Here is a 24,727-nt window from a genome sequence, read left to right as displayed (position 1 = left end):
AAAGCTTTCCTGCTTCAGCTGTTGACCTACCTTAGAAAAATGCCACTGTGAGTCGACTTTTAAAGTTCTTCTCTACTTAATTTAATAAAGATTTGTAATGCATGATAATGGCATGAAATTATGGAAATAGACAGCCTACCCTGTGGTTGCTTATTCTTTTGAATATTTAGCATATCATTATGATTTGGGTCTTAAGGAGCCACATTGAGTGATGTCCCAAAGCTGTCCTGTTGCTGAGTAAAATTAGCTCTTCTGGTGCAACATAACAGAAAAATGTAAATCTATTTCTTGCTGCGTGAGTTTCATCTTCAGGTTAACATCCCTTGGTGAGCTATTTCATAAAGAAGAAGTATTTTTGTAACCCAACAACGTCAGGTTTTTTAAACTGTGTTTCCCCTGTATTACATTTTTCACTTTACTCTCGGAATGAACTTTCTCTGTGTAAGAATGTGAATGAGACCTACTACTCATTTTCATTTCCTTTGCAGGGGAGCTACATCACTGCCCGTGACTACTATGAGAAAGCCTTACAACTGGTTCCAAACAGCAAGCTGCTGAAGGAGAATCTGGCCAAGCTGGATCGCTTGGAGAAACGGTTTCAAGAAGTCCAGGAGAAAGACCAAACATAGCAATCAGTCACCAGCAGAAAGACACTCGTGCCCCTTGGAGAAGAGCGTGGTGGAAGCCTGTTGCTCAAAGTGATGCTGAAGGAACTTTGATAGGACTCAGAATTATGGAAGGCAAACTTAGAATGCATGCTTAGGTTTGATCAAAGTAATGGGAGACACTCGGGTCCCGTGGAACGTGCTGGAGCAAGAATGAAAACCTTCCTTTAATTGAGATTTATGTCTAGGCTGAACCCGTTTTAGTCACTCTGGGAGTGTGGGTGGGACATGTACCTTCAATATCTTGGTTGTCACCAGGGAAACCATGGAGACAAAGCACTCATCCATTGCAGCAGGGGTGAAGTAGCAGCTCCTGTTACTCCGCACAGGCTCACCTCATCCATGTAGAGCACCACTGATGGGCTTCATTGCAAGTGCTGCAGACAGGAAAGATGGTCATAATGGTCACATAAAAAAGGTTCCAAGGGGTTAATGCTGAGGAAATGGTGGTCGCTTTTACAGCTCTAAATGTGACTTGAAAATTATTCTAAAGAAAGGGAAAACAATTTAAATATCACCCTGGAAGGATGATTCTACAAGTAGGACAGATGATCCTTTGAGGGAAAACCTAGCCTGAATGTTTTACTCACTAGACAATAATTTTGTAGTAATTCAGGTTCATGATGTCACTTTAGTCAAATATCATATGGCTTTACCCTTTGCCCTCTCCCTCCAGGCCAAATAATTATTACTTTGAAAAAAATGAAAGTATCCAAAGGTGATGGGAAGCTCTAGGATTACTTGTCCTTCTGCTCAGTCCCCAGTATGGAAAACAACCAACCTATCTAATCAATACAGGAGGTAAAATAAAGCCACAGAGAGATTAGGGAGCGTTTCCTAGCCTGGAAAGGTACGAAGGAGGCTGTTTTATGGGTGTGCAGGGACAAAGCCCATTTATCATGGTGATAACACTGACAAAATACTTGGTCAAAGTGTTCTCACTGCTCCCCTCAGAGATACAGAAAATGACCTATAGCTGATCAGTCATAAATCTATATTTTTAAATACTGATGTGGGAAAGCAAATTCTCTTCAGAACTGGGGGCTTTTATTTTTGAGCTTTATTTATTTAACTTATAATAATCAAATAATTAATATATTTTCTCTGTTTTATACGAACTGGGCAATATCCTTCACAGACTGGCCACATGGTTGGGCATTGTGACTCATATTGTCTGAAGTTAGAGAAAGGGAGTACCAATGAGGCAAGCTGGAATAATTCCCTCTCGTGATTCTAAGGCAAGTGGCTGCAGAGCACACTGGACCACACTGGCCCTGCAATAGCAGCATGTTTGCTGCTTCCACTGGGGTTTGTACCAGTTCACAGGGAGCGTTAGTGGGATCCTGCTTCGTGCCTTTGGGTTTGGACATCAGGGTAGATCATCATTTTGTTCTTGCAGCGCTAAATTGCTAGAAAAGTTGTTTTGTTTGAGCTTGACTGTGGCCAGCAGCCCTGGTTTTGGCATTTTTAGTACAGTTCAATTTGGTGTGCGATGCCTCGAAACACATCTATCAGGAAAACCCCTGTGGGTGCCCCGATTTAGCTGGCCATGGCAGCTCAGCCTGCTCCAAATTCCCTCAGGTGGGATGGTTCAGCCATGTGCTGGAGCTTTTTCTGGCTTCATTTGAAAAGCCTGGTGTCCTGCTGCAGGTGATGGTCAGATTACTGAGGAATTACTGATGTGACTCCAGCTGCGTTTGGAGCTCAGAGGGAGTCCAGGTGCAGTTGTCTGCCCTGCCAGGGTTTATGGACCTGCCAGAGCCACGGCTGTGCACCCACTGAGAGCAGGCTCGATTGGTCCCCCCTGGTCAAGGGGACCAGCCAGCTACAGCTGGGCAGAAGTGAGATACTGCTTGGGGGAAGAGGTGGCACCACAAGTGTTTGGGTTCTTTCCCTTCAAACCAGCTTCCCAGGGGAGCACTGGGGTCAGAATAAGCGAGTTGTTTCACTGTTGAGTTTTCTGCTCCTAGCCCAAGCAGCCTACTTTACTTTATGGGGCCAGGGGCAGGTTTGAGCTCCTGGGCTGGGTCAGCAACCCTCTCTTGTTTTTTCACACAACTTGTGGCCGTGGACTGGCTGAACTGACATTTCTGCGGGTCCTCAGTGCAGGTGCTCTGCTGGCTGCCATGCCCAGAGTAGCTTTGTAGATCCCTGGGCTGCCAGGATGGCCAGAACAAGGTGGCATCATGCCAGCACTGTCCCATGGGATGGGGAAACCAAAGCCTAAATGGCCTCTGACAGCAGTCTGCTCCCTGGCATGCGTCGCAAGGTTGTACGTTGTTCCTTACTGGGATATTCAGAGGTACCTGGACCAGAAAGCTCTCTGCCTGTCCCCAAGGTGAGCTGCATTTTTGGGGCAGCTTCCCAAAGCCCCGTGTGCCCAGGTTGGCTGTGGTGCAGTGAATTTGGGGGCTGGCAAAACAGTGTTTGGTACAGCTCTGACACTGGTGCCGTGCAAAGCCCCCCAGGGAGGAGGCATCTGCAGAGTGCTCTGACAGCCAGCTGAGGCTTGGGGAGTAGTGTGGAGGGAGATATGCCTCCTTTAAAAATGTGTATCAACTATGAACTTTGCCTCATAAAGGTATATTAAATAAATACTATATATTCTACAGGCCTCACTGCAGTTTGTGGCTTTAAATAGTGGCCAATGAAACATATATTTTCAAATACAGAAGTTGTATTTTTATAGCAATGCTTTGTGAGAGGAAAGACTTAGTTTTATGTTTTTAACTTCAGCATAAATCTTAGTTTGTCTTTCCTGAGAGACCTGGTAGAAATTACTTTCTCCTGCTTGTCCTAAAACCTTGTCACAGCCATCCTGACCTCCTAAAACTAGTGTACGTGTAGAAGTATAATACAGCTTTGGATGTCCCCCTCCCAAATCCTGGAGAAGGATTGATTACCATTTGTGCAACACTGTCTTACTTGCAGAAAACGGAGGAAGATGGGACCATGCTCCCAGTAAGGGAGGTGGTTTGGTTGGAAGGCAAGGCATATCCACTTGCCTGAACTAGGCAGATACCATATCCAGGGATTTTAAGGCCAGTTGAACCAGTTTACATTTCCGTGCTGAAAGGCCAGCTCTCCACAATTTGGAACTGAGTTTATGGTAGTTCTGGAGAGAGGAGAGCTCGATGAGCCCCACCTTCCTGAACCAGCACTTTATACCCCATCTATGCAGGATGACAGTCTGCAAACTGGCAGCAGATTTGGAGAATGGCTCAGACCATGGGCTACCAAAGCAGTTAAACCCTTGTGAAGTTCTGAGCTGACTCCCTGTCCTGTTGGCGCCCATGCTGAAGCCCTGCGTTTGTTCAGGGCATTAATCACATCAAAGGTTTATTGCAGGCAAAGAAGAACAGAGTTTGAAATTAAATGAAATGAAATGGGTTACCTCCACCAAAATGGAATGCTATTGTGAAAGATAAATCGAGCAACTTACCTTGTGATAACTTTATGTTATCTTAATTAATCATAGGAAATGTTCTCTTCCTCTAGCATTGCACAGCTTCTAAAAAATTGAGTTATAAATACATTGTTTTTTGCCAGCTCCAGTGCTCAGCATGGTTAGCAGAGATTGCAAATTAATAAATGGCTGAAGATCTGCCTGGTGGGGGAGAGTTCATGCTCTCTGCAAGTTGCATTGGCTAAACCTTAGTGCTCACTAATTTTAAAGCAGAGAATTAATGGAAAGCTGGTTAGACAGGACTCTCATGTACTCACTGTGCATTTTAATCCTAAATGAGAAACATAATAATTGTGTTGCTTTTTCCTTTCTCCATGAATAATATTTGCAGCTGATGGATTTCATTTTATTGCTTATTTAAATTCCAGCATTCTTTGCTTCCATGCCTTTTCTGTCCCCCAGGATAAATGATGCAGTGGCGGCATTTTCCTTCTCTCATGGACTCTTTGGACTAGATTTTCCTACAAATGTGCAGGCAATTTGTTTTGACCAAACAGTAAGTGAATGCAGCAGTGCAAATGGCCTTCATTCCAGAGATCTCGAGGACAGGGGGCTGTGCATGCATGCATGGGGGTAGGAAGAAGTATAAGCAAAAAACCCTCGAAATAAAGAGCCTAACTTGCAGGGGAGGCTGGACACCCCTAAAATGATCTAAAAACTATGAAAGCTTCTCCACAGTTACAGAAACCAGGCCAGATATGGTGTACAATATTTGGTGAAATAAGATAATTGTCAGTCTAATTTATTAATTAAGCAATTTAGAATATTATTATGTGGTCTTTTTCCCCACTTGTCCTCCAGCTCATTGAAAAAGCTGGTGTGTGCTTAAGTCTCTTCAATCTTTATGTGATTAAGTTGACCAAGTGCTCAATTTCTACCTTTCATATATGCAATTATGTACAATCTTTTGAAAAAAATTAGCCCTTAGAGGGTTTTTCCTCCAACCTTCAGTTTCTTGCAGCAGTTTCAAAATGCACGATTTTGCTTTCATGTACATTTCAACCCAGCAGCAAAAGAGGAAAAAAAAAAAAAAAAAAAAAAGAAAGAAAAAAACAGCGCTTGGCATTCACTGGTGTTTTAATGTGGCAAAGTTGCTTCAGGTATCCTTGATAACTTTGTGCAAAAGTTCATTGCCATGTTTGTACTGACTTGCTGAATTTTTTTCTTCTGGAAAATACCCCCAGTGGTATCCTCTGTAAAAGTTACAGCTTCTACAACTGTATTACTGTAGAAATTCTGCCTGAAGTGGATGTCATGCTGCGTGTTTCTCTCAAGCAGTTGTTTGCATTGCCTGTTGTTCATATGGTTCTTATTTCTGTATCTAGTTTGGTTTTTTTTTTTTTTAATTAGCTGTGCATATCTTAAAAAAACCCAAAACAACAAAAACAAAAACAAACCCAAACCAAAAACAAAACCACAAGAAAACAGCCCATGGATGAGAAATATTTTAAAAATAAATTCACACTTAGCAGCAGCTGGATGTACGTCAGTGATGCAGGAATTTGCAAAGTCTTTTCTTTTTTCACAGTGAGATTTATGGCTAGATTTCACATCACGGAGTTATGCTCAAAGTCTTTGCAGAAGAAAATGTATGTAAATGTCTATTTTATATAAAAAGTAAGAAAAATAGGTGCTATGCCTGGTTTTGTTCTTTTTCTCTGGGACCAGCCATGAACAAGTTCTTCTGGAGGTGGAAGGGCCGAAGTTTCTTATTCCACTCGACTTGCATTTTATTTTACTTCTCCTGAAATCCAGGTTATTGGCCATGTAGGAGCAACTGTGCAGCATGTGTGTTTGAGTCTGGGCATATAAAAATATCGGAGCAGGCATTTTTTGGAGCCTGAGCATGAGAAAAGATGTGGTGGGCTGGTGCTCACACAGTCTTGATGATTGGACATGTTATACTGACATAAGCTCTTCACGTCAGGCTCTATGCCTCTGTCAAGAATGTGTCAAACAAATCTACAGAGTGGAAAGAGAAAAAAAAAAAAAAAAAAAAAAGAGATTAAAAAGAAACTAATTTTGTTGTAAATCCCTTCTTCCTGGCAAGCATTCCTAAATGCTTCTGCATGCTTCCAGGGTTTGAGTTCACTTGGGATAGTAATGGTGATAAACACCTCTATTGAAAATGGACCCGAAAGGGAATCAAATGCCCTGACCACATGCTGTGGTGTTTCCTGACATCCTGGTGTATCCAAAATGCTCTGTAGCATGAAGGGGAATTGCACACTCCAAAGTCAGGCTATACACCCTGACTCCCAACAATGAAACTTCAACCCAGTGCCTCTGCAAGGCCTGAGGCACCTCAGGTCTGGTGACAATGATGATGGGGGACATTAGATCCTGCTGCTGACCATGGAAACAGGCAGTAAACCCAGGGAGCTGGGAGCCCCAGGTGAGGCATGGTTGGAGAACCTTCAAGCCCACGTGTGTTGCAGCTCTGCAGCCTCAGCTGCCAATACTGATTGACCCCATAGATATTAAAAGGGCTCATTAGGTGATTTGTACCTCCTGAGGGACATGGAGCATAGCCTCTGCTTCAGCACTGGTTACTTTTCCAGAGCTGTGGTGGGAGCAGGACCTCTCTCTGCTCGTGTGCTGCCTTCTTCTGTGTGGCCAGTCCTGTGTGTGGTCTGTGGGGAGACCTGCCCCACTGTGGAAGCTGTAGCAGTGAGCACTGGTGTCATCTGCCCTTTGGAGGTACTAAAAAGGTGGAAGTAGCCAGTCAGTTATGGGTTGTGCCAGGGCTTAACGTATTTGCCCTGGTGAGTGATTTTCAGGCTGCCTTTGCTGTAGCTGTGTGGCGACTGGGGGCATTTTGTACCCCCTCTATGAAGATGCTACTCACCACAGCCCTCCTTGGCTGCTGAGGTAAGTGACCCAGTCCCTGTGCAGACAGCCCAGCTGCCACGTGGTCCCTTGGCTGTGCAGGTCAACCTCAATCAAATAGCATCACCTTCAACACACAGAGGGCATCAGCTCCAGGTTAAGGAGGGCTGGAGTGCTGTCACTTTGGATCCAGTCTCAGCCTTGTGGTGACTCTAGTGAATTATTCCAGGCTCTCACCACAGCAAGTATGTCGGGGGCTTTCCCCAACATTCAGGTGGTTTCAGGGTCCTTTGCTCCCCTGCACAGCTCTGAGCCAAGCCGAAGGAAGAGATGGAGTTCTCAGGTTTAGATTTTTCAATGTTGCATACTTGGTTTATTTTTTCTTATCTTACAATTTTCTCGGAGTCCGACAAGATGTTCGCAGCTGCATGGATTCCTCACGTCTCCTCCCGAGCTGGGCTGTCCTTATCTTTTATACTAATTACTATGTGTTTCTTGTTTACTATTTCTTACCAATGTCTATCACTATTACTAAAAAGGTCATCTTTACTTTGACCCAATCCTCACTAACTACTTTGTGCCACGTCAGTGCAGCAATGGAGTAAGGGAAGGAGAAGAAGAAGGAGACAACGCCCCAGATTCTCCATCTTGTCCCCATTCAGTTCAATGCTAGGAACCTAAATTTACTATTTTCTCACCCTGTGATAAGCTAAACTACTATTTTTTCACATTCTTGTGGCCTGTAAACCCTCTCTCAGTGTAGGAAGTTTTTCCCATGGACTGAGATCAAAGCCAGTGTCTCTCTGAGCTCTGGGCTGGGGTCCCAGACCCCCCTGCCCAGGTCCCTGACCCTCCAGGGCAACCAAAGGAATGCCCTGGACTCCAACACAAGTAGAGTGTGAGTACCTCCTAAATCATGGGCACTGTATTGCTTATGTTTGTGTGACTGGTGACTGGGAACTACAATCTTATCCCAGCCTTGGCTTGGGAGAGGCAGGGGACCCCTCCTGTTGGCATGAGAAACATCAGATAGCAGTGAATAACAGTGATTTTTAGCTAATACAGATGCAGGCCAGCTGAAAGGAACTGAGGAAGAGCTGCTGTCCTCTTCTCAGCAAGGGAGCCAGAGGCCTGATACAACTCCTGTCCCACAGCCCCTAGCCTGGAGAAGCCGACCTCCAACTGGTGGGAGAATTGCAGCTCTTTTTTTCCTTTGTGTCCCAGGTGTTTGAGATCACTTCTGCTGTGTAATCCTGGTTGTGATGGTTGTGTTCTGGGCTGGCACAGGAGAGCAGCACCCCAATGCTCCCCCACCCAGCACGGGGTCTGCCAGGCCTGTCACTGTGTGCATCACTCCCTGCTGGGTGAGGACTGGAGGCATTTTCCATAGAAAACATGGATGGGATTGCCACAGATTTATTAAACGGCACAGTTCAGTGAAGCATCTAAGCCTTGATCAGACCCAGCTGTCCCAAAGTCAAACTGTCCCCATGCTCACTATCCACATTCCTAAGGCACAACTGGTGCCAAAAGTGATGTAAGAAAGTTGTGTCTCCTTGGGGTGTGTTTCAGACCAAAGCCAAGACTGAGGGCTGGGCCAGTTCAGTTAAGATGCAACATCTTTCATGATGACTTGACTGGCACAGTTAAAGTACCCCTGGGCACTTAAGGCATGGAAGATTTTTAAAATAAACTTGGAGTAGTCTGGTGATGTCATTACAACCTGTTGCACTTCTTAATTTTGTTAGTCCCAGTTGCGTCTCATTAAGAACAATTAGGCTACTGGATGAAATCTAAATTTGTTTGGGTTTTTTTATGGCTGTGCACACACATCATGAAAGCACCTCACAGGAGACCTCAGCTTTGCACACATCAGCTTCTTATAAAGAATTGCAGTTTCTCTGTGTTTTCATTTATCTCCATATAACTGCTTTCAGCTTGGAGCTCAAGCTGGAGTCAAGAAAGCTGTGGCACCTGGGATTTGTCTCATTGATTCCCTACCTGCCAGAAGAGCCTGGGGTAATGCATTTCAGCATGTGGGGTCTTGTTTCACTGAAAAACATTATTTTTTTCATGTATTCTATGTAGCCTGAAGTGTGTGTGTGGAGTTTATCCCACAGACCGGGAGAGCCCAGAGGATACTCTGCAGCTGAGATTAGTTTTTGGCAGAGTTGGAGGGCAGCCCTGGCAGGTCTGTGCTGCTGCGTGTTCCCCCCTGTCTGGGAAATAGGAGGAGAGGCGGACACCATCTCTTTTTCATCCTCCAGTCACTGAGTGCTGGTCACTCAGGAGAGGAACGTCCTTTTTGCACAGCTTTCCAAGTCTGGTCCAGGGTGTGGCAATCTCCATGCTACTGTGGTTCTTCTAAGTGTTTCAGCCTCTAATTCTAAACAGGTTTGTCATTTAAAGACCCTGCTCACATAAGCAGGCATGCAGAGAGCATTTCTGAGGCAGGAGGAGACACGGTGCTGCTTCCTGGCAACAGTTCCATTGCTCTTAGGAGTCACGTTGGCTTCTGTACTTTAAATGCAAGATCAGTTTCACAAGCCTTGCTAAAGACTTCTTAATGGGCAGGGACAATGATATAAGGGGCCTCTTTGCCAGCCTTTTTATAATCCATTATATTGTAATTGCAGACCAGTCATCTTCACATCTGTTTCTTGCTCAACTTGAGCATCCTTTTTGAGGACTAATGTTGAATAATGAGAAAATAGCTATGGTATAAAAATTTCAATGTGCAAGATTAACCTTCATAATGAGGCACCTCCTTGTTTCTCTGTTCCATGCAAAACCAGTCAGTGCTTTTACTCTCCGCTGTTACGCTGTCAGTGCTGTTGCTGCGCTCCCATTGCTGCAGCATTTGCATTGCAGCAGTCCTGGTGTCAGACTTTGCTGGGAAGCATGGGAACTTTCCATTTCCAGTAAATAGCCTCCTGGGATTAAGGCTGAGCTGTGCCATTACTGGGTCTGTTACTTATGGCTGGAAGTGATTAGAAAATGAAAGTAAGGCTTTCCCTAAGTGGGGAAAAAAATAAATCTTAATTTACTTGAAAGCATTGAAGCAAGGGCTCATGCTGAACCCTTGATACCTTGATTCAAAACGCTTGAGGCCACGCATCAGGGGCAGACAGCCACAGTAGAGTGAGTGCCTGCCAGGCTGCCATCCCCAGAGGCTGCATGGGTGAAATGGCATGGTGGTAATTCAATAATTAAACAATAATTCAGCAGCTGGACTTTTTTTGTCCCACCCTGCACTAGAGCACTTGCTGCATCCCTAGAGGAGGGTAAAGGCCTTTGCTACAGGTGAGATCTACTGCTGGTCTGTTCATTGGGTAACTGCCCTAATAGTGGGTCTGTCTACTAAATTGCTAAAAGAAATGCTGAATGGAAACTCTGCTGGAGCTGATTGCACTGAGTTTAACTGTGACATTATATTGCTTATAAAATATGCAGAAAACCCATAATGGGCATACGCTTGTCGAGCGTTAATTTAAACTACATGTAGCTGCCAAAAATCACCATAAAGCTTTTGGATGTAGGTCTCTGCTTATCTCCTAAAATGCACCAATAACAAAATTTGGATTTATGGGGCCAAAAAGACTTGGCAATCAACTCCCATTGCTTTTAAGGCTTCTCATGTGCCTTTTAGGATCCCGGACTGCAGGTCACCCAAGCTGAGCTTGATGTTTCAAGGTCAAAAATGGCAGGGAGGCTCTGTGAGAGCCAAGGTGAAGGATAAACTATCCTTTTCCCTCTACCAAGCTGGCAGCAATCTGCTGGCAGCTCTCCTGGCAGCTCTGTGCTTCCCAGGTACAAACAGTGGTTTGATGGATAGCACAGGAAACAAGAAACATATTTATCCATTTGAAAGAACATCCCAGCTTTTGCAGCTGGAGGTCAGGGAAACCTCTGCATTGCTGCTAATGTGAAACTAGCCCGGCTGGAAGTCCTGTTACTGAAATCCAGATCCCAGGGCAGGACCACGCTGCAGGGTTGCAGACTTGGTGTCCCCTCAGTCATGCCTTTAATTCTTACTGAAGTGGCAGAGTTAGTTTAATTCTTATCCTAGGCTTCGATTAATTGTCCCAGAAGTTTATCCTTCAGGGTCTGTGCTCCGGCTCTGCCTGTGCTTGCTTTGTGAGATTCCTGTGTGTCCTTGCGTTCCCCTGTTACAATGGTTCTGTTTCCTTCTCAGGTAGCTACTGGAAAGCCACTGCTTTCCCCGTGGCCATAGCCCTGGGCTGTAAGAATGTTGCCCATCAAGAAGCAAACTGGATTAACATCTGCTTCCAGTACTTCTGCAGGCAAAGGCAGAGCCCACTGAGGCAGCTTCAGGGTGTCAGAGCTAAGGATGTGGCACAAGTCTCTAACTTCCTAATCCTTCCAAAGGCATCCCCTGTGTCTCATAGGGATAGGCTGGGCTACAGCCAACTGGCCATGACTGCCTGTGGCCATCAGATGGCAGATTAACCAGCATAAAACAAATCTGTCACTCTGGTGTCCCAAAATACTGGCTGAGGTGGTGGTGATAGCCCTACAGTTTGGCCATAATGGCAGGAGCAAGGGAAGTAAGCCCAGAGAAGTGCTCACTTCAGGGCTCAGACAGCCTGGCAGGCAGTGTAAGGAAGGCTGCCTGTGTGCCTGTGCTCTGTGGTTAAATAGGGTTGTGTCTCTAGGCATGGACTGGTTTGGACAGCTTCTGTGGATGCTACAGGGATCCCTGCTTTGCTCCCCTGAGGGCTGGGTGCTGCCAGTGCCCCGTCAAAACTTCCAGGGAGATCTGTGATCCATTTTTCTCCTGATATCAAGGGAAAGCAAACCAATATGACTCTGGATTGAACTGAGTTGAATCTTGAGTTTTGCATGACCTGCACAAGCCTTTCGATCTGATCAGTGCTGGTCTTTGGGGAGAAACATATAAAGAGTTTCTCACAAGCACCAAGCCGTTCCAAGGTGAGTGATAGAGGCAGTCCAGTCTCCTTGTCTCTGCTAGGCTCCTCCACCTCTTTTGTCCTCTTCCCAAGTATCCTTCTGCTTACATTAACATTCAATCTTCCTGATCTCTGCCTCTCAAATTGGCACGTACATGTTCTCAATTTGGCATGTATATATTCAACTACATGTGACTCGTGCTTTTGTTCTCTTTAAATAAATGCCCACATTTAACTGTGATGTTTTGGGAAGGATATTATTGGAATAGTATGGCTTGAAGGAAGTTTGTGCCTGTAAATCAGTCATGTCCCTGGAAGCATGTTATTCATGCACTCATTTGAGCACCCTTTCCTCTGCAGGGGATGGGGCTCAGCCCATCTGCTTTCCCCACAGGGATAAAAGCTTCTAGGCTGGGACACTGTGTGTGGCCAGTGGCTGGGCCAAGGGTGAGTTAGGTGGCAGGATCTCCTGGTCACAGACACGGAGTAATGGATAGAGGAAAGGAGATTTTCACAAACAGAAATGCAAGAGAAAGTGACTCCTGCCAAATGGAATATTCAAGCATCCCTTAATGCATCGGGTCTCCTCTGCTTGTCAGAGGACCAGCCCCTGTAGGGATGTGCAGATCAGCATTTTGCTGCAGCTAGGGACCTTGGAGCACATTAGGGATGGTTGTACTTTGCTGCTGTGAATATTCATGTGTGCATCGAGGCGCCCGTCACAAGCAGAGCCATCCTTACAGGGTGGGGGCACGGCTCCTGTCCCTCACCTGTCCCTCACCTCCAGCCAGGTCTGAGTGGCAGGAATCTGCCCCCTGTGCTGTGCAAAGTGACAGCTCACCTGCCCTGGCTCCTCAGTTTGTCCTGTTCACCTGCAAACCTTCTCTCCTGGGGAGAGAGGGAAGCAAGAGCACTGAGAATGCTGTCAGCACTTTGCTGAGCAAGGGCTTTACAAGGAGCTTCAGGATAATGAAGGCAGGAGCAGTCTTTTACAGGTGGGAGTATGGATGTGAGTAGGAGACTGGGTTGGCTCTTCCCCAGACCTGTCCTGGGCAATTCTAACAGCAGCACCTCCATCCCTGCAGGTGCCACCACCTTTGCTGAAACCAGGGGGGACCTTCACTGGCTGGATTCCAGGCACTGGGCAAGGGAACCTGGCATGGGCAGTGCTACCAGAAGGCAGGAAGGAAGGCAGTTCCCACCTTCTCCTGGATGTCCCCTTGTACACACTCAAGCCTTTTGGTACCTTTGCTCAGACAGTCCCACTGGGCAATGGGATGCAGTGGAGGAGTTTGCTCAGTGCCAAACTCTTCTCTGCTGATCCTAACAACATGAACAGGGCCAGAATTGCCCTGCCTTGGGGTAGGCTGCTGGTCAGGATATCATTTGTCTCCTTGGGATGTACTTGCATGAATGCTTTTTTTTCAACCAAACAGTAGCTTGAGAACCTCTCTACTCTCTGGTATATTCATACCTTAAATGAATATTTTCAAATCAATGCGGCAACTGATGGCAAAATGGCTTCCATTCTTTACGTTCTTCATGGAAAATATGGGGTTTGTGTATGGGAAAGGGCAGGCTGACAAATTACAAGTCAGATTGGGGACTGTAAAAACAGGTCTTAGATTTGTGGGGTTTAGGTTAAATGGTAACAGCTGAATGAGCAGGCTGGTACCAGGTTCTCATGACAGAAAGAAGCAAGCAAGGTTGTGTTGGCATCTGTGGAAAAGCTGGCATGTCATGGAACAGCATCAAAGGTTGGGGCTGCTGGAGCAGGAATAAATGTCACCTTTTCTGCCCAATGGAATTTAACTCTGGAGGCCCCTTTGTGCATCAGAGGACTGGTGGCACCTGAGCACTGGTGGGGTGTCATTGGTATCAGCTGTGCCAGAGGGTGGGTTACTCTTGTGGAGAGCACCATGGCCCAGAGCTCGCCAGGCACCTTCTCTCAGGGGGCTGCATTTGTGGCTGCCCTGCACAGGACATGGCACAGGACAGGTGTGAGTACTGGGAGGTTTTTTCCACTGTTCAGCCCTACAGGGATCCAAATTGCCCTGCTATTGCTGCTGCCCTCCTCTCCACCCACAGCGGTTCTCTTCAATTTCCAGACACTGAATCAGCAGGAAGCTATATTCTCTTTTAATCTGGGATGGCAAACCCAGAGGTTTAAACATATAAGCCCCCTTCAGAAACCATGTTATAATAGCAAGTCTGACCCTTGCATCCCCTGAAGGAGAAACAGAAGGTGCCTCAAGCTGCCCTTTTTCTGGCTGAATGCAGCCCTTCCAGTTCGGTGAGGTGCCCCTTGAGCGCTGCATATCAGCCCTGCTCTCTTAAAAGTCTGCTTTGAAAGCTTGCCAGCTAGAAATCTGAACTGCTGTTGTGCTCCTGAAGCAGCGTGCAGGACTGATCAGTGGTTGCCTCCTCATCAAATACAGCTTTGAACATGAAAGGGAAGAGGGGCATGATATTAATGCTGCAGCTCTCGTGGCTTATTGGAAGAGCCTTTTATAGCTGGGCACAGGTTTAGTGACTCCCCATTGGTCACTCGTGTTTTTCTGTACAGATAATTACAGGGCTAATAAGAGTGATTGAAGATATGGTGTTGTTTCTGTCATAGCCATCAAAGCTGAGGTGTTGGTATTAAGTAATACCCAACCTATTATGGCTTTCCTAGGGATCCTTAACGATTATTCTTTCAAAGGGGCACTATCTGCAGCCAGGAAGGTACCTCTGAACTGGAGCAGTGCCTGCTAGGAGCAGAAGCCACCTGGCTGTAAAGTGGGTGTTCCCTTTGCAAAGCAGAGCTGTCAGGGTCTGTATGCACCAAGTGCCCATAGGAGAGGAAGGGAAGGCTGACATAAAAGTGGTACTTCATTAAAAATGAGCTTGGAGTAGCCATGTCATGTCTCGGGAGGCTGAATGAATATGAACCCGTTGTGGGACAGCTGATGGGACAATTCCTGAAAGTTTTGGGATTTTAGAGTAGGACTTTGGGGAGGAAATTGCATTTTCTCCTCTGAGGTGTCTCTCAGCTGTGTGTTAAGTCCTTTGTGTTTGAAACAGCTGCAGTATCTTAGCCTGTGCCTTGGCCAGTTGTGCCTGTACTGCAATACCCCACATTACCTTTTTTTCTGCCCGGGTGCTGTGCCAAGCCCTCACCCTGCACCAGCAGAGTGAGGTTCCCAAGTCATCCTGCTCCTTGGAGAAGGTGGGCTCATTCTGTACCCCTGGCTTTGGAGCATATTGTCCCTCACAGCAGGTGGCTGTAGTAGCCAAACACTGAATTTTCCTCACAGCACCCCAAAGTGTTTCCCAGGGCCTGGAAGCTCCAGCCAGCACCAGACTGGGCACCGCTCTCAGCAGTGCCTGGGTGACAGTGGCTGTGTGCTCCCTGCAGTGCAGATCCCCAGTCCTGCTTGCTGAGCAGGATAATGCTGTGTGGGAAGGCAGCAAGACACAAAGTCTATTTGTAATACAGATTCTGTACAAGCCATGCTGGGCTGGAGAGCTGTGGCACCCTTTATCCTTTGTCTGGGTATATCAGTGTCAGCTCACACAAAGAGGCTTTCAGCTCCTGCAGGATTCAGGAGAGTGAGATGGACAGGGCTGGAGGTGTCACACACCACAAGGATATTGCTGCTGGAAGGCAGCATAAAGGCCCCTCTAGTGCTGAGCAAATTCATTGCAGTCCTCTGCTGTTGGCAGCTCCCTCCCCAGCTGGCTGACGCTGAGGGGAAGATGATAAAATTTACCAGGTGGGGCCAGTGACATCAGCTATCAGCTTCTGTTGTGCGACATCCCCAGCCTGTGTTGGGACTGACAAGGCCGAGCTCAGCCATGCAGAAACCTGCCTTTACCATTGCTTGCTTCTAGCCTGTGCACCTGTACTGTGCTAGAGGACAAAGTCACCTCGAGACTCTGCACTAAACTATATATAGGGTACTGGCTTGCATGTGACCCTAAATACGTGTCCTCTGTTTGAATGGAAGAGGGCAAATCAGTAAGTTTGGGTGCCTTGGAGGTGTGAGGGTTTCTGGGTATAATTTCATGTAATTCATTGTCATGAAAAACAGCAAATCCAACTGGCCCTTGAAGGCATTTTGTGTTTTGCGGTATGAATCTAAAGAGCTAGAGAAAACATGCAAAAGGAGCAGGGCAGCTGGAACTGAGGGGGATGTTCATATTTGTGCTGGCATTCCGTCCTCAAAAATGGCTTTCAACTGTGCATAAATATCTGCCCTTTTGTGCCTTGTCTCCAACCTATGTTGTACTCTCACAGACCCTGGGTAGCAGAAGAAATGGAGTGCTTAGCCTTGCTTAGTTGGCTATGTCCTGATCAGCTTCTCATGTGTTAGCATAGCCAGGAATCTGCTGGAGACACAGTTCAGGTTACTGGGTAACTGCAGATGAGACAAAGAAATGTTGCATGTTGTCCCTCTGAAGTGGTAATAAATGTTTCCTGGGCATACTGACTGCTCCTGCAATTTAATTCGGTAATGGTGATGTGTTGGTAATAATGTTGATCCTCAGTCATGCAATTCATCCTCTGGGAATATTGTTGGTTGTGTGGTTGAACTTGTGGATTAAGTTCTGTCTCCTCAATTTCTTTGTACCACCTCTCAATATTTCATAGGTAATGAAAGTCAGAGAGTCTCTCCTCTTGATCCGAGACAAGGCCTTCCCCAAGGGCTGTAACCTGGAGAACCACTGGGAGATCTGCCTGGACACACGCATGTTTAGCCCACCCTTAAACTAACTCCTTGTTCCCCTTGGGTAAATCTCACAGGGATGTCTTCCCAGGGCCTCTGCCAGCAGAGTTGGACCCGACCACAGTTGGTTTCTGATGGAAGCAATGCTGGCTGTGGCTATACCTCACCTTCATGGCCATCCATAAGGACTCTGAAGCAAGTGACTCCGTTGATGCTGTAGCAACTCTCCTCCTCTCCTTCCTGACCCCCTTAACACAACAACTCTCCTTAGTGTGCCTGGCTTCCTTAAAAAGCAAGTTGTTGATTTGTGTTTATTGAAAGTACCATATGTTAAATTGTCTTCTGTGCTGCCTGAGTGTTTCAGGCTCGGGCTGCGGCAGTGTTAGTGGAAGAGGTGAGGATGGAAACTGCTAATTAGCCTGGCTTGCATCCCAGGGACATGAAGTGCCACTGGCTCATTGAAGGTCCAGCAGAGTATGTCATAAAGGTAATAAAAGGAGAAGCTGCACTTAAACCTCTGCACTAAGAACTGTTCAGGAGAGCAATTCAATAAAATCCTGCCAGAAACATCTGTGACGCACAAGACTGTAAATTGTAAAATCCAGGTCGCCGATTCTTTGCAGGGCATATTTTGTCAATTAGACATCACCTTTGAACTCCTGTATGAGGGAGCTGTGACTGTTTAAAGTGCTTGAAACCTGTAGCCACCAGGTTCATCTCAGGATAGCTTTTTCTTGAAGTCCAGCATAGGTGTGTGGGTAAAGGGAAGGTAGAGAGCATGTTGCAAACAATAGAATCAGCCTTTTTCTCAAGGTAGAGTCAGCCCCCCACAAATTACTCCTTACTCCATACCAAAGTGTCTGCTTCTCACTGCGCATGGGCTGTCTGATACTACCTCCCACTCCTAGTACCAGCATCTCTCAGTTCTTACTGCCTGTTGCACCCAGCAGTACAGCCTGTGTACAGCACACAGCCCACCAAGCTCAGCGTGAGCCCTGTTGCCATTTACACTGTTCCAAGCAGGAGCATCTTCCCTCTCCTGCTGGGAGAAAACAGGTGGAAAACTGTGTCCTGGTTTCATCTAGGATGTGCCTAGAGTTAAATTGCTTCCCACTACAGTTCTGTGTTTTGGATTTGGGATGAGAATAGCGTTGATAACACAATGATGCTTTAGTTGTTGCTAAGTACCCTGAGTCAAGGATTTTTCAGTGTATCATGCTCTCCCAGTGAGGAGAGGCAGGAGGAGCTGGGAGGGAGTGTGGCCAGGGCAGCTGACCTGAACTGGTCAAAGGAATATTCCATACCATGGAATATTGAGCTCAGTATATTAACAGTGGGTAGCTGGCTGGGAGCTGCTGATCACTTCTGAGGGATGGTGGTGAGCAATTGCATTGTGCATCACTTGTCTGTCTTGGAATTTATCCCTCTCTCTCTATTTTTTGCTGTCTCCGCTTTCATTACAATTATTACTACAAATTTTTATTTCAACTGTTCTTACAAGACCTGTAGATTTTTCCTTTACGTTTCCCCAGTTCCCTCCCTCATCCTCACAAAGGGGGGGAGAGGTGGTGGTTCATGAGTGGCTGTGTGCTGCTTAATTGCCTCCTTTGGTTAAACCGTGACACAGCGTTACACCTCGGGATGCTCGAGGTCATGGAGACCTTTTCTCTGGTTTGCTGCTGCTCTGTTGCTGTGAGAACCTGCGGTCAGGATTAAAAACAAAATCAATGAATGAAAAATCACACGCTTCCCATGCTTGGAGGAAAAGCTCTTGGAAGGGCAAACCATATGGGGCACTGACCTTTCAGAAGTACAAAGTATTGAGTGCTGCTGCATAAAGATGACAGCTAAAATGCCTTAAGACAAAGCTTAGGCCAGCATCATCCCCTGCACACCTGTCTGTAGCCCTGCACAGGAAGGAGCAATCAGACTCTTGACAATCAGAAGAGTGCCAACAGACTCTTTTGATGAAAAATGGGACACACTCACCAAGGGAAGTCTTGCCCAAATTCTTCCAAAATCTACTTTTTCCCTATCCCACGGTTAAGAAGTTTAAGCGTTTCAGTCTTGAGCATCCTCTCTTTCTTGTCCACTTTGCAGCTGCAGTTTGAAGGCACTGCTGTGGAGCTTAACCTGGGCTGAATTTATGGCGCAGTTACTATTTATTGTGAGGAAGAAGAAAACCAGCTGTGTGAGCACTAATTGTTTCAGACTTAAATTAGAAATCCTGTGGAAACAGACATGTTTTATCACCAAAATATGCTGTCTGGTAACATGGTACCCCTGGAAGGATTTCTGCAGCAGCCTTGAGACTTTGTCCTTTGGTCTTGTCCCTCATGATGGCCCTGTGTGCCGTTGGCACAGGAGATCCCACATCCTGCTCCAAGGTCATGCTTTCCCATAAAGGCCTGCTGCAGTTGCAGGGCTGGATATGGGACCATGGCTCTCATTCTGCTGCAGGACCAGTGGGGTGCACAAATGTGTGCTGCTGGATCTGGCTTTGCTCTCTCCCAGGAGACTGAGAGAGAACCTTGCTCCAAGTGCCACTGAAAAAGACAAATGTTCAAAGAAAGGCAGGTTGTTGTTGCGTGTTTAATCCTACTGAAACAGATTCTTAATAAATTGAACTAGTTATGTTGGAAGCTCATTAATGAAAAATTGTTGACCTGAGGTATCTCTTTCCCACACTTTTAGAAGGAAATATTTTTATTTTCTCACTTTAAATCTGCTTCAGTTTTATCAATATGAAAATCTTCAGTGAAAGAATTTTTTGTTTGGTTTGGTTTTTTTTTTTTAGTTTCTGTATTTCCAGGTGTTCTTCCTACTTGGATAAAAAGAAAGCACATTGTAATGGGCTGTCTTTTTTTCAAAAACAGTTTCCAGGCACTACACTCACTTTTACAGAGCTTGGTATTTATTCTTGAAGAGAAAAGCAATCTTATGCTCAGAAGTGAAGATATTTGGGTTGAAATCTTGTTACCTCTTTACAGACCTGTGCGTCAACCAAAAACCAGAGCAGAGTGATCAGGGGCTGGTGCTCTTTCCTTTTTACTGGATAAGCTGAGTCAGAGGTTTGGACTGTCTTGGGTTTGCCATCCACACGTGATCTTTGGCAAGGGGTTCTATTTTTTTCCCTTTTTCTCTTTTTCATTTGGTCTGTGTGAATGTGTTTTGTGGTGGTAATTTAGTTGCATGTGTTTACCAAGTGCTGCATGAGTATTAGCACTACAGCTGCGAAAAGAAATCTAGTTTCCACTGGAAAAGACTATTTAAGGGGGGGGTGGGGGGAGCGGAAGACTGACAATTTTGGATCTGGAATCTTTCATGGGAGAGCTTTCAGTATCCTAGAGCATTTCCCTTGATGCTTTCTAGCACTGCTTTGCCATCAGAAATACAGATTCCTACAGGAAAGCTCCTCTGGAATGAAGTGCAATTTTCCTATCCAGATGCAACTACAGGACCTTCAGATGTTATGCAAACTGAGAGCCCTCAATAGGAAGAGCAGCTGCTCTCTAGTTCCTTACCCTGGACATATGGACTATTCTAGAGAGACTTTGCTTGGTGGTGGTGAATTCAATTCTCAGGTGTGGTGTGTTGGTTTGGAGTTCTGTTTTGTGCAATAAAGGGCATTACATTACTTGTAATTCCTCTATAAGAAAGTTAGGATTGATTTTATGGACACGTGGCATAACTATGGTAGATTAATTCTGGCTGCTCTCACTTTCTAATCAGAAAGCCACCAAGTCGCTGTGGTTTGGGATTTTTTAGAAATCTAAACTAGCTGAAGCCACCACACATGCTTACAGGATGACATTTCTCATCTTATGATTCTCATGAACATTTCTTGTTCATCCCTGCAAGTAATCTCTGTGGATTCTCAGCTCCCAAACCAGTTCTGAATTCAGGGAATACCATGCAGACACATTTTCAGAGTGATGGGGGGAGCAGCTTCAGAGAATTTAGAGTCTGGCTCACTTTTGTTCATTTGTTAGTAGTGAGATGTTTGCTGTGTCTGATGTCCACATCATCTGCAGCTATTCTTCGATGCCTGTGCTTATTTTTATGGCTAGTCTTGCCATATGTCAAGGTAACTTTGAAATGGAATAGTTACTTGTGGCAGGGCTCCCCTTCCTCAATAAGGGAGGCAAATCAAGTGCTTTTTTTCTTATTCTCACTGAAAAATGAGATGACCAATATCTGCTACCTGAAACAAGAAGTCTTGTTAATTTTGTCAGTCTGATAACTCTTTGAAAACCTCACTACAGAGGAGAGCCTTGATCCTGGGAAAGCTATTGTTGTTTCCTACTTTCATGAGTGTGTGCCAGCTGCTGCTTGAGGAGATGGGTAATTTTGCCTTCCAGAGTGGGGACTTTGTTTGAGGGAACAAGCCAGAGCTATTCACCCAAGTCAGAGCTAACTCCTCTTTCCTTCCTCTTACAGAGGAGGCACGAAGAGAAGGTTCACGATTAACTGCACCAATGTTGCATCTACAGGGTGTCCCCTGAGGTAAAGAAATTAAATTTGGTTCAGTTGCTTTGGTCTGAGGCTCTTTCCTCTACCTTAAAAGAGGATTATGCACTGAGGCAGATGCTTTCTGACCTCAAGTCCCCTTTTTGTGCACTCATGTGGATGAAAAGTGATTCATAGGTGCTCCATCACTCATATCCATATTTGTGGCACATCCTCTCCATTCTGGTTGCCTGCACTTCCTACTGGGAGCAGGGACACAGGGTGGAGTGTGGAAGAGATCCTCTTCCAGTACCTGAGCCTGAAGGAGCTCCTCCTTAAGATTCAAGTTTTCATTTACTGGTTTTTCCAACTCCCCCTACTTCCAATCAGAGCAGACAAATTTTCTCTCTCTTACATCTTTGGCCTTGCTGCATCCATGGTGTGAGGTTATCTAGGAAAACAAGAAATTTGCCTGTGAAATTATGGAGAGTTTTCTGGCTCTCTTGCCCCGTTTTTCCCCAGTTACTCCCCAGTGACTGCTCAAGCACGTTAGTGGGGCTGGGGAGGCTGTCCTCACTGCTGCCCTGAAGCTACCTGGAGACTGCCAATGTGACAGGGCTGTCATCAGCCTGCCCACTGTGTGTGGCTGTGAGTGTGAGATGGTCCCAGGCCCCCCCTCCTCTGCTTCTCTCCCCATGCTGTGCCCTCACCTGCTCCTCCAGGCTGGGGGCACAGCTATAAATTATATTCAAACCCTTTTGTCCTCTGCAAAACCTTTCTTCTGCCTTTTCTCCATGAGCAGTGATTTTCAAGATAGGAACTGTTCAGTCTTCCACGTAGGAGATCCATTAAAGTTAATTGGGATATCTGCCATCAGAGCCAGAACTGATGCAACACAGTTGTCACAGCGAGAAGCTCTTGCTCAGCAGTCCTGGGAATAAGTGACTAATTAGAGAAGAGCCAGAAGGGATGTGGGTCTGCTGAATTAGGAGGTTCTATGGCTGACTGTAAGTAACTCCAATATGTTTGCTTTCACCATACAGGTCCAATAAACCCTTGCACTGGACTGTGACAGCAGGAAACCATTGTAGAGCTCTAAAAGAATCAACAGAAGAGGTAAAACCCAAACAATACCATTAAAAGTGCTGACTTTGGTGTATTTGACCCCATAATATTTCTCAAAACAGATCTATATGTACAGAAAAAAGTGATGGCCGCAAGGCAAAATGACTGATAAGTAGCACAGGCTGAAGAATGAGAAATGAAATCCAGTAACTCTAGCTTCATTCAGCTAACTTGCAGTGTAAGGATGTTTTACACCTGGTTCTTACTACTGGCAGTAAAAAGTCTTAAAATCTAATAGAGATGACTGTGTATCCTCAACATCTTACTCCCCTAGTGCCAAGCAATATATCTGTCTATAAAAACCTTGCTGACTTTCTCTTCCTAATGGGGAAGAGGAAGAAATATGTCAGAAAGAAGCTCAAGTGACTCACACTAGGCTTCTGCAAAACCTTAGTGGCTTGTGTTCGCATTGGTGAAGCCTTCACTTCAGTCTCAGGAGGTCCATGTAATCTGTCCCAGTAGTCTTCTCAACTGAGTGGAGAGGTAGGGAATTTGTTTTTTAAAATCCTTGCACCTTTGTAATTTTTTTTTTTTTTCATTACGTCTTTGGAGGTTGGTCATAATTTGTGGGATTGGTTTCCCCTCTTGCTTTACAAGTGTCCATTCAGGCGGCGCTTAAAAGGCAGGCTTGTTCCTCTCTGCCCTGGTCACAGATGAGACAGGTGAAGACCACTGTGGTGCATCCCCACTTCGGCTGAGCTATGACTTCAACATTTCCCTTGATGCTACTGAAGTTACATTTCTCTCAGAAGTATTTTCGTCTTCTGCCCAAACCTAACCTCAGATTTATTTCCCAGCCAGATGGGAGCTGAGCTAGGTAGTTGCAGCAGACATGAGAACCTGTACTTGAGAATGAAGTGAGATAAATGAAGTGAGATAAATTACTATTTCAGTTACCCTGGAGAGATCACTGCCAGGATCATTTGTGCTGGCTTTGTTTCTGTGGGAGAGCAGGACCCCTGTCAGGGAAAGATATATTAGAAGGGAGCGCTCTTGAATGTGTCAGCATATGGATGTCTGTGGATCACTTAGGGAAGGGGACTGGAAAGGACTTGCACTTCCCAAGGTGCATTTATGATCCCAGTATAACACTCCCCACTGTCCCTTGCTCGGAACCCTTTTTCACAGCACTCTTTTGTCAAGGTAAACTATGACTTGTATTGCTTTTATAACATTCTTGTAGCACTGTTGAAGAACTGACTAATCCCCCCAAAATCACAAAGCAAGTGGGTAAGAACAGCTGAGTAAATAGAAGGCAAAGTAATTCTGACTGAGGCATTGTCAAGCTAAAATGTGAGTTCTGCTCAGTATCACAATCTTAGGGTGGACTAATAAATAATGTGTAACATCAGAGCACACTTTAATAACATTTTGTTTCAGCCTGTGCTCAGCCCTCATTCAGTGATAACCAAGCCTTTAAATCAGTCTCTTTATTGCAGGCTGAGTCGCACCAGTAGCTCTATTCCCAGTTCCTGCAGGAGGGCTTTTCTGGGCAAACATGATTCCAGCCGTTCTCTTCTTACCTGAAGCGGTGCAGAGGCCAAATGAGATCTGAGTCCTCTCTCTTGGTTCCTAGGATGGTGCTGGTGTCCCTTTGGCTTGGGAAATGGACCATTTACACTTCACAGCATTGTCAGATGGGGTGTTGGCAGTGCCAACCCAAAGAAACCAGGGGTGTACTCAAGAGTGAGGATTTTCCTGGGCTGGATGGGACTGCTGAAGAAAGGTGAGTTGTATGTGTCCAAGCTGAGTGATGAATATAATGCCTGTGTATAAAATATCTCGAGTGCATTGGGATTTTGTCTGGTAGGCTTTTTAAGGCAACTTAAAATGAAGGAAAAAAAATCCAGGTGATTTCCTACAGCAAGTCTTCACTTTCTCCTTTTCCTCATAACTTCCTCCTAAACAAAGTTTACTTGAAATTAGAATGGGAGTTTCATAAGCATGAGACTTGTGTTTTACACATCTGACTCTCAAACTGAGTATAAATCTTGGACGGATACTTCTCACAGTAAAAAGCAGCTGCTTGTGAAAATGCCTACCAGCCCCACACTTTGATGGGCAGGAGAGTTTGGGAAATGCTCAAAAATGAACTTGTGCCTTTATGTATCTAGATATAATTAGCACCACATTCAGATGGCTGCAGGATAAATTTTGCCAGAGAAAGAGTAGAATTTGCTAGTGAATAAGCACTGATTGCATGAAAGTGATGGCATTTTATGAAAAAAGGAAGCCCCTGTTCTTAAACGGGAGTGCTCTCATACAGAGAACCGGGGGAGAAAAAACCTGTTTGAAGGACTCCATGTGAACCCAGCGTTGTCATACTGCTTCCCTGCACCAGCTCACTCTCTTCTTCCCCAAAAGTTTCTTTCCTTCTAAGCCTACTCAGGTCAAGGTGAATTTGGCTTTACAGTTTCACTGGCAAATGGAGAAATCCACCACTTCATCTTGTGTAATCTGATGGGATTTGAGAGATTTCAGAAATATTCTAGACATGGCTTCAAGTGTCTTTTTTACCTTGTTAAATAAATTAGTCATTCTAGAGAAATG

At 45.5% G+C, this 24,727-nt stretch overlaps 1 protein-coding gene and 1 long non-coding RNA gene across 2 annotated transcripts in view; both read left to right on the top strand.

The window, feature by feature from the left end:
- TMTC1 (transmembrane O-mannosyltransferase targeting cadherins 1) overlaps nucleotides 1-5,758 on the top strand; it is a 134,459-nt gene extending 128,701 nt beyond the window's left edge. The window contains exon 20 of the mRNA XM_040061107.1: nucleotides 489-5,758. Within this exon, the coding sequence (XP_039917041.1) occupies nucleotides 489-629 (141 nt within the window). The 3' untranslated portion in view covers nucleotides 630-5,758. The remainder of the gene's footprint in view (nucleotides 1-488) is intronic.
- A 950-nt stretch (nucleotides 5,759-6,708) lies between these two features.
- LOC120752276 (uncharacterized) lies at nucleotides 6,709-23,897 on the top strand. The gene is made up of 4 exons (XR_005700657.1): nucleotides 6,709-6,831; nucleotides 21,044-21,109; nucleotides 22,096-22,168; nucleotides 23,754-23,897. It is a non-coding gene; the product is annotated as an uncharacterized LOC120752276 (long non-coding RNA).
- The last annotated feature ends 830 nt before the right edge of the window (nucleotides 23,898-24,727 follow it).

The sequence above is a fragment of the Hirundo rustica genome, chromosome 4, assembly GCF_015227805.2.
Source record: "Hirundo rustica isolate bHirRus1 chromosome 4, bHirRus1.pri.v3, whole genome shotgun sequence".
Lineage (NCBI taxonomy): Eukaryota > Metazoa > Chordata > Aves > Passeriformes > Hirundinidae > Hirundo > Hirundo rustica.
Note: the sequence above shows the minus strand (reverse complement) of the source record. Positions and strands in the feature narration are given on the sequence as shown.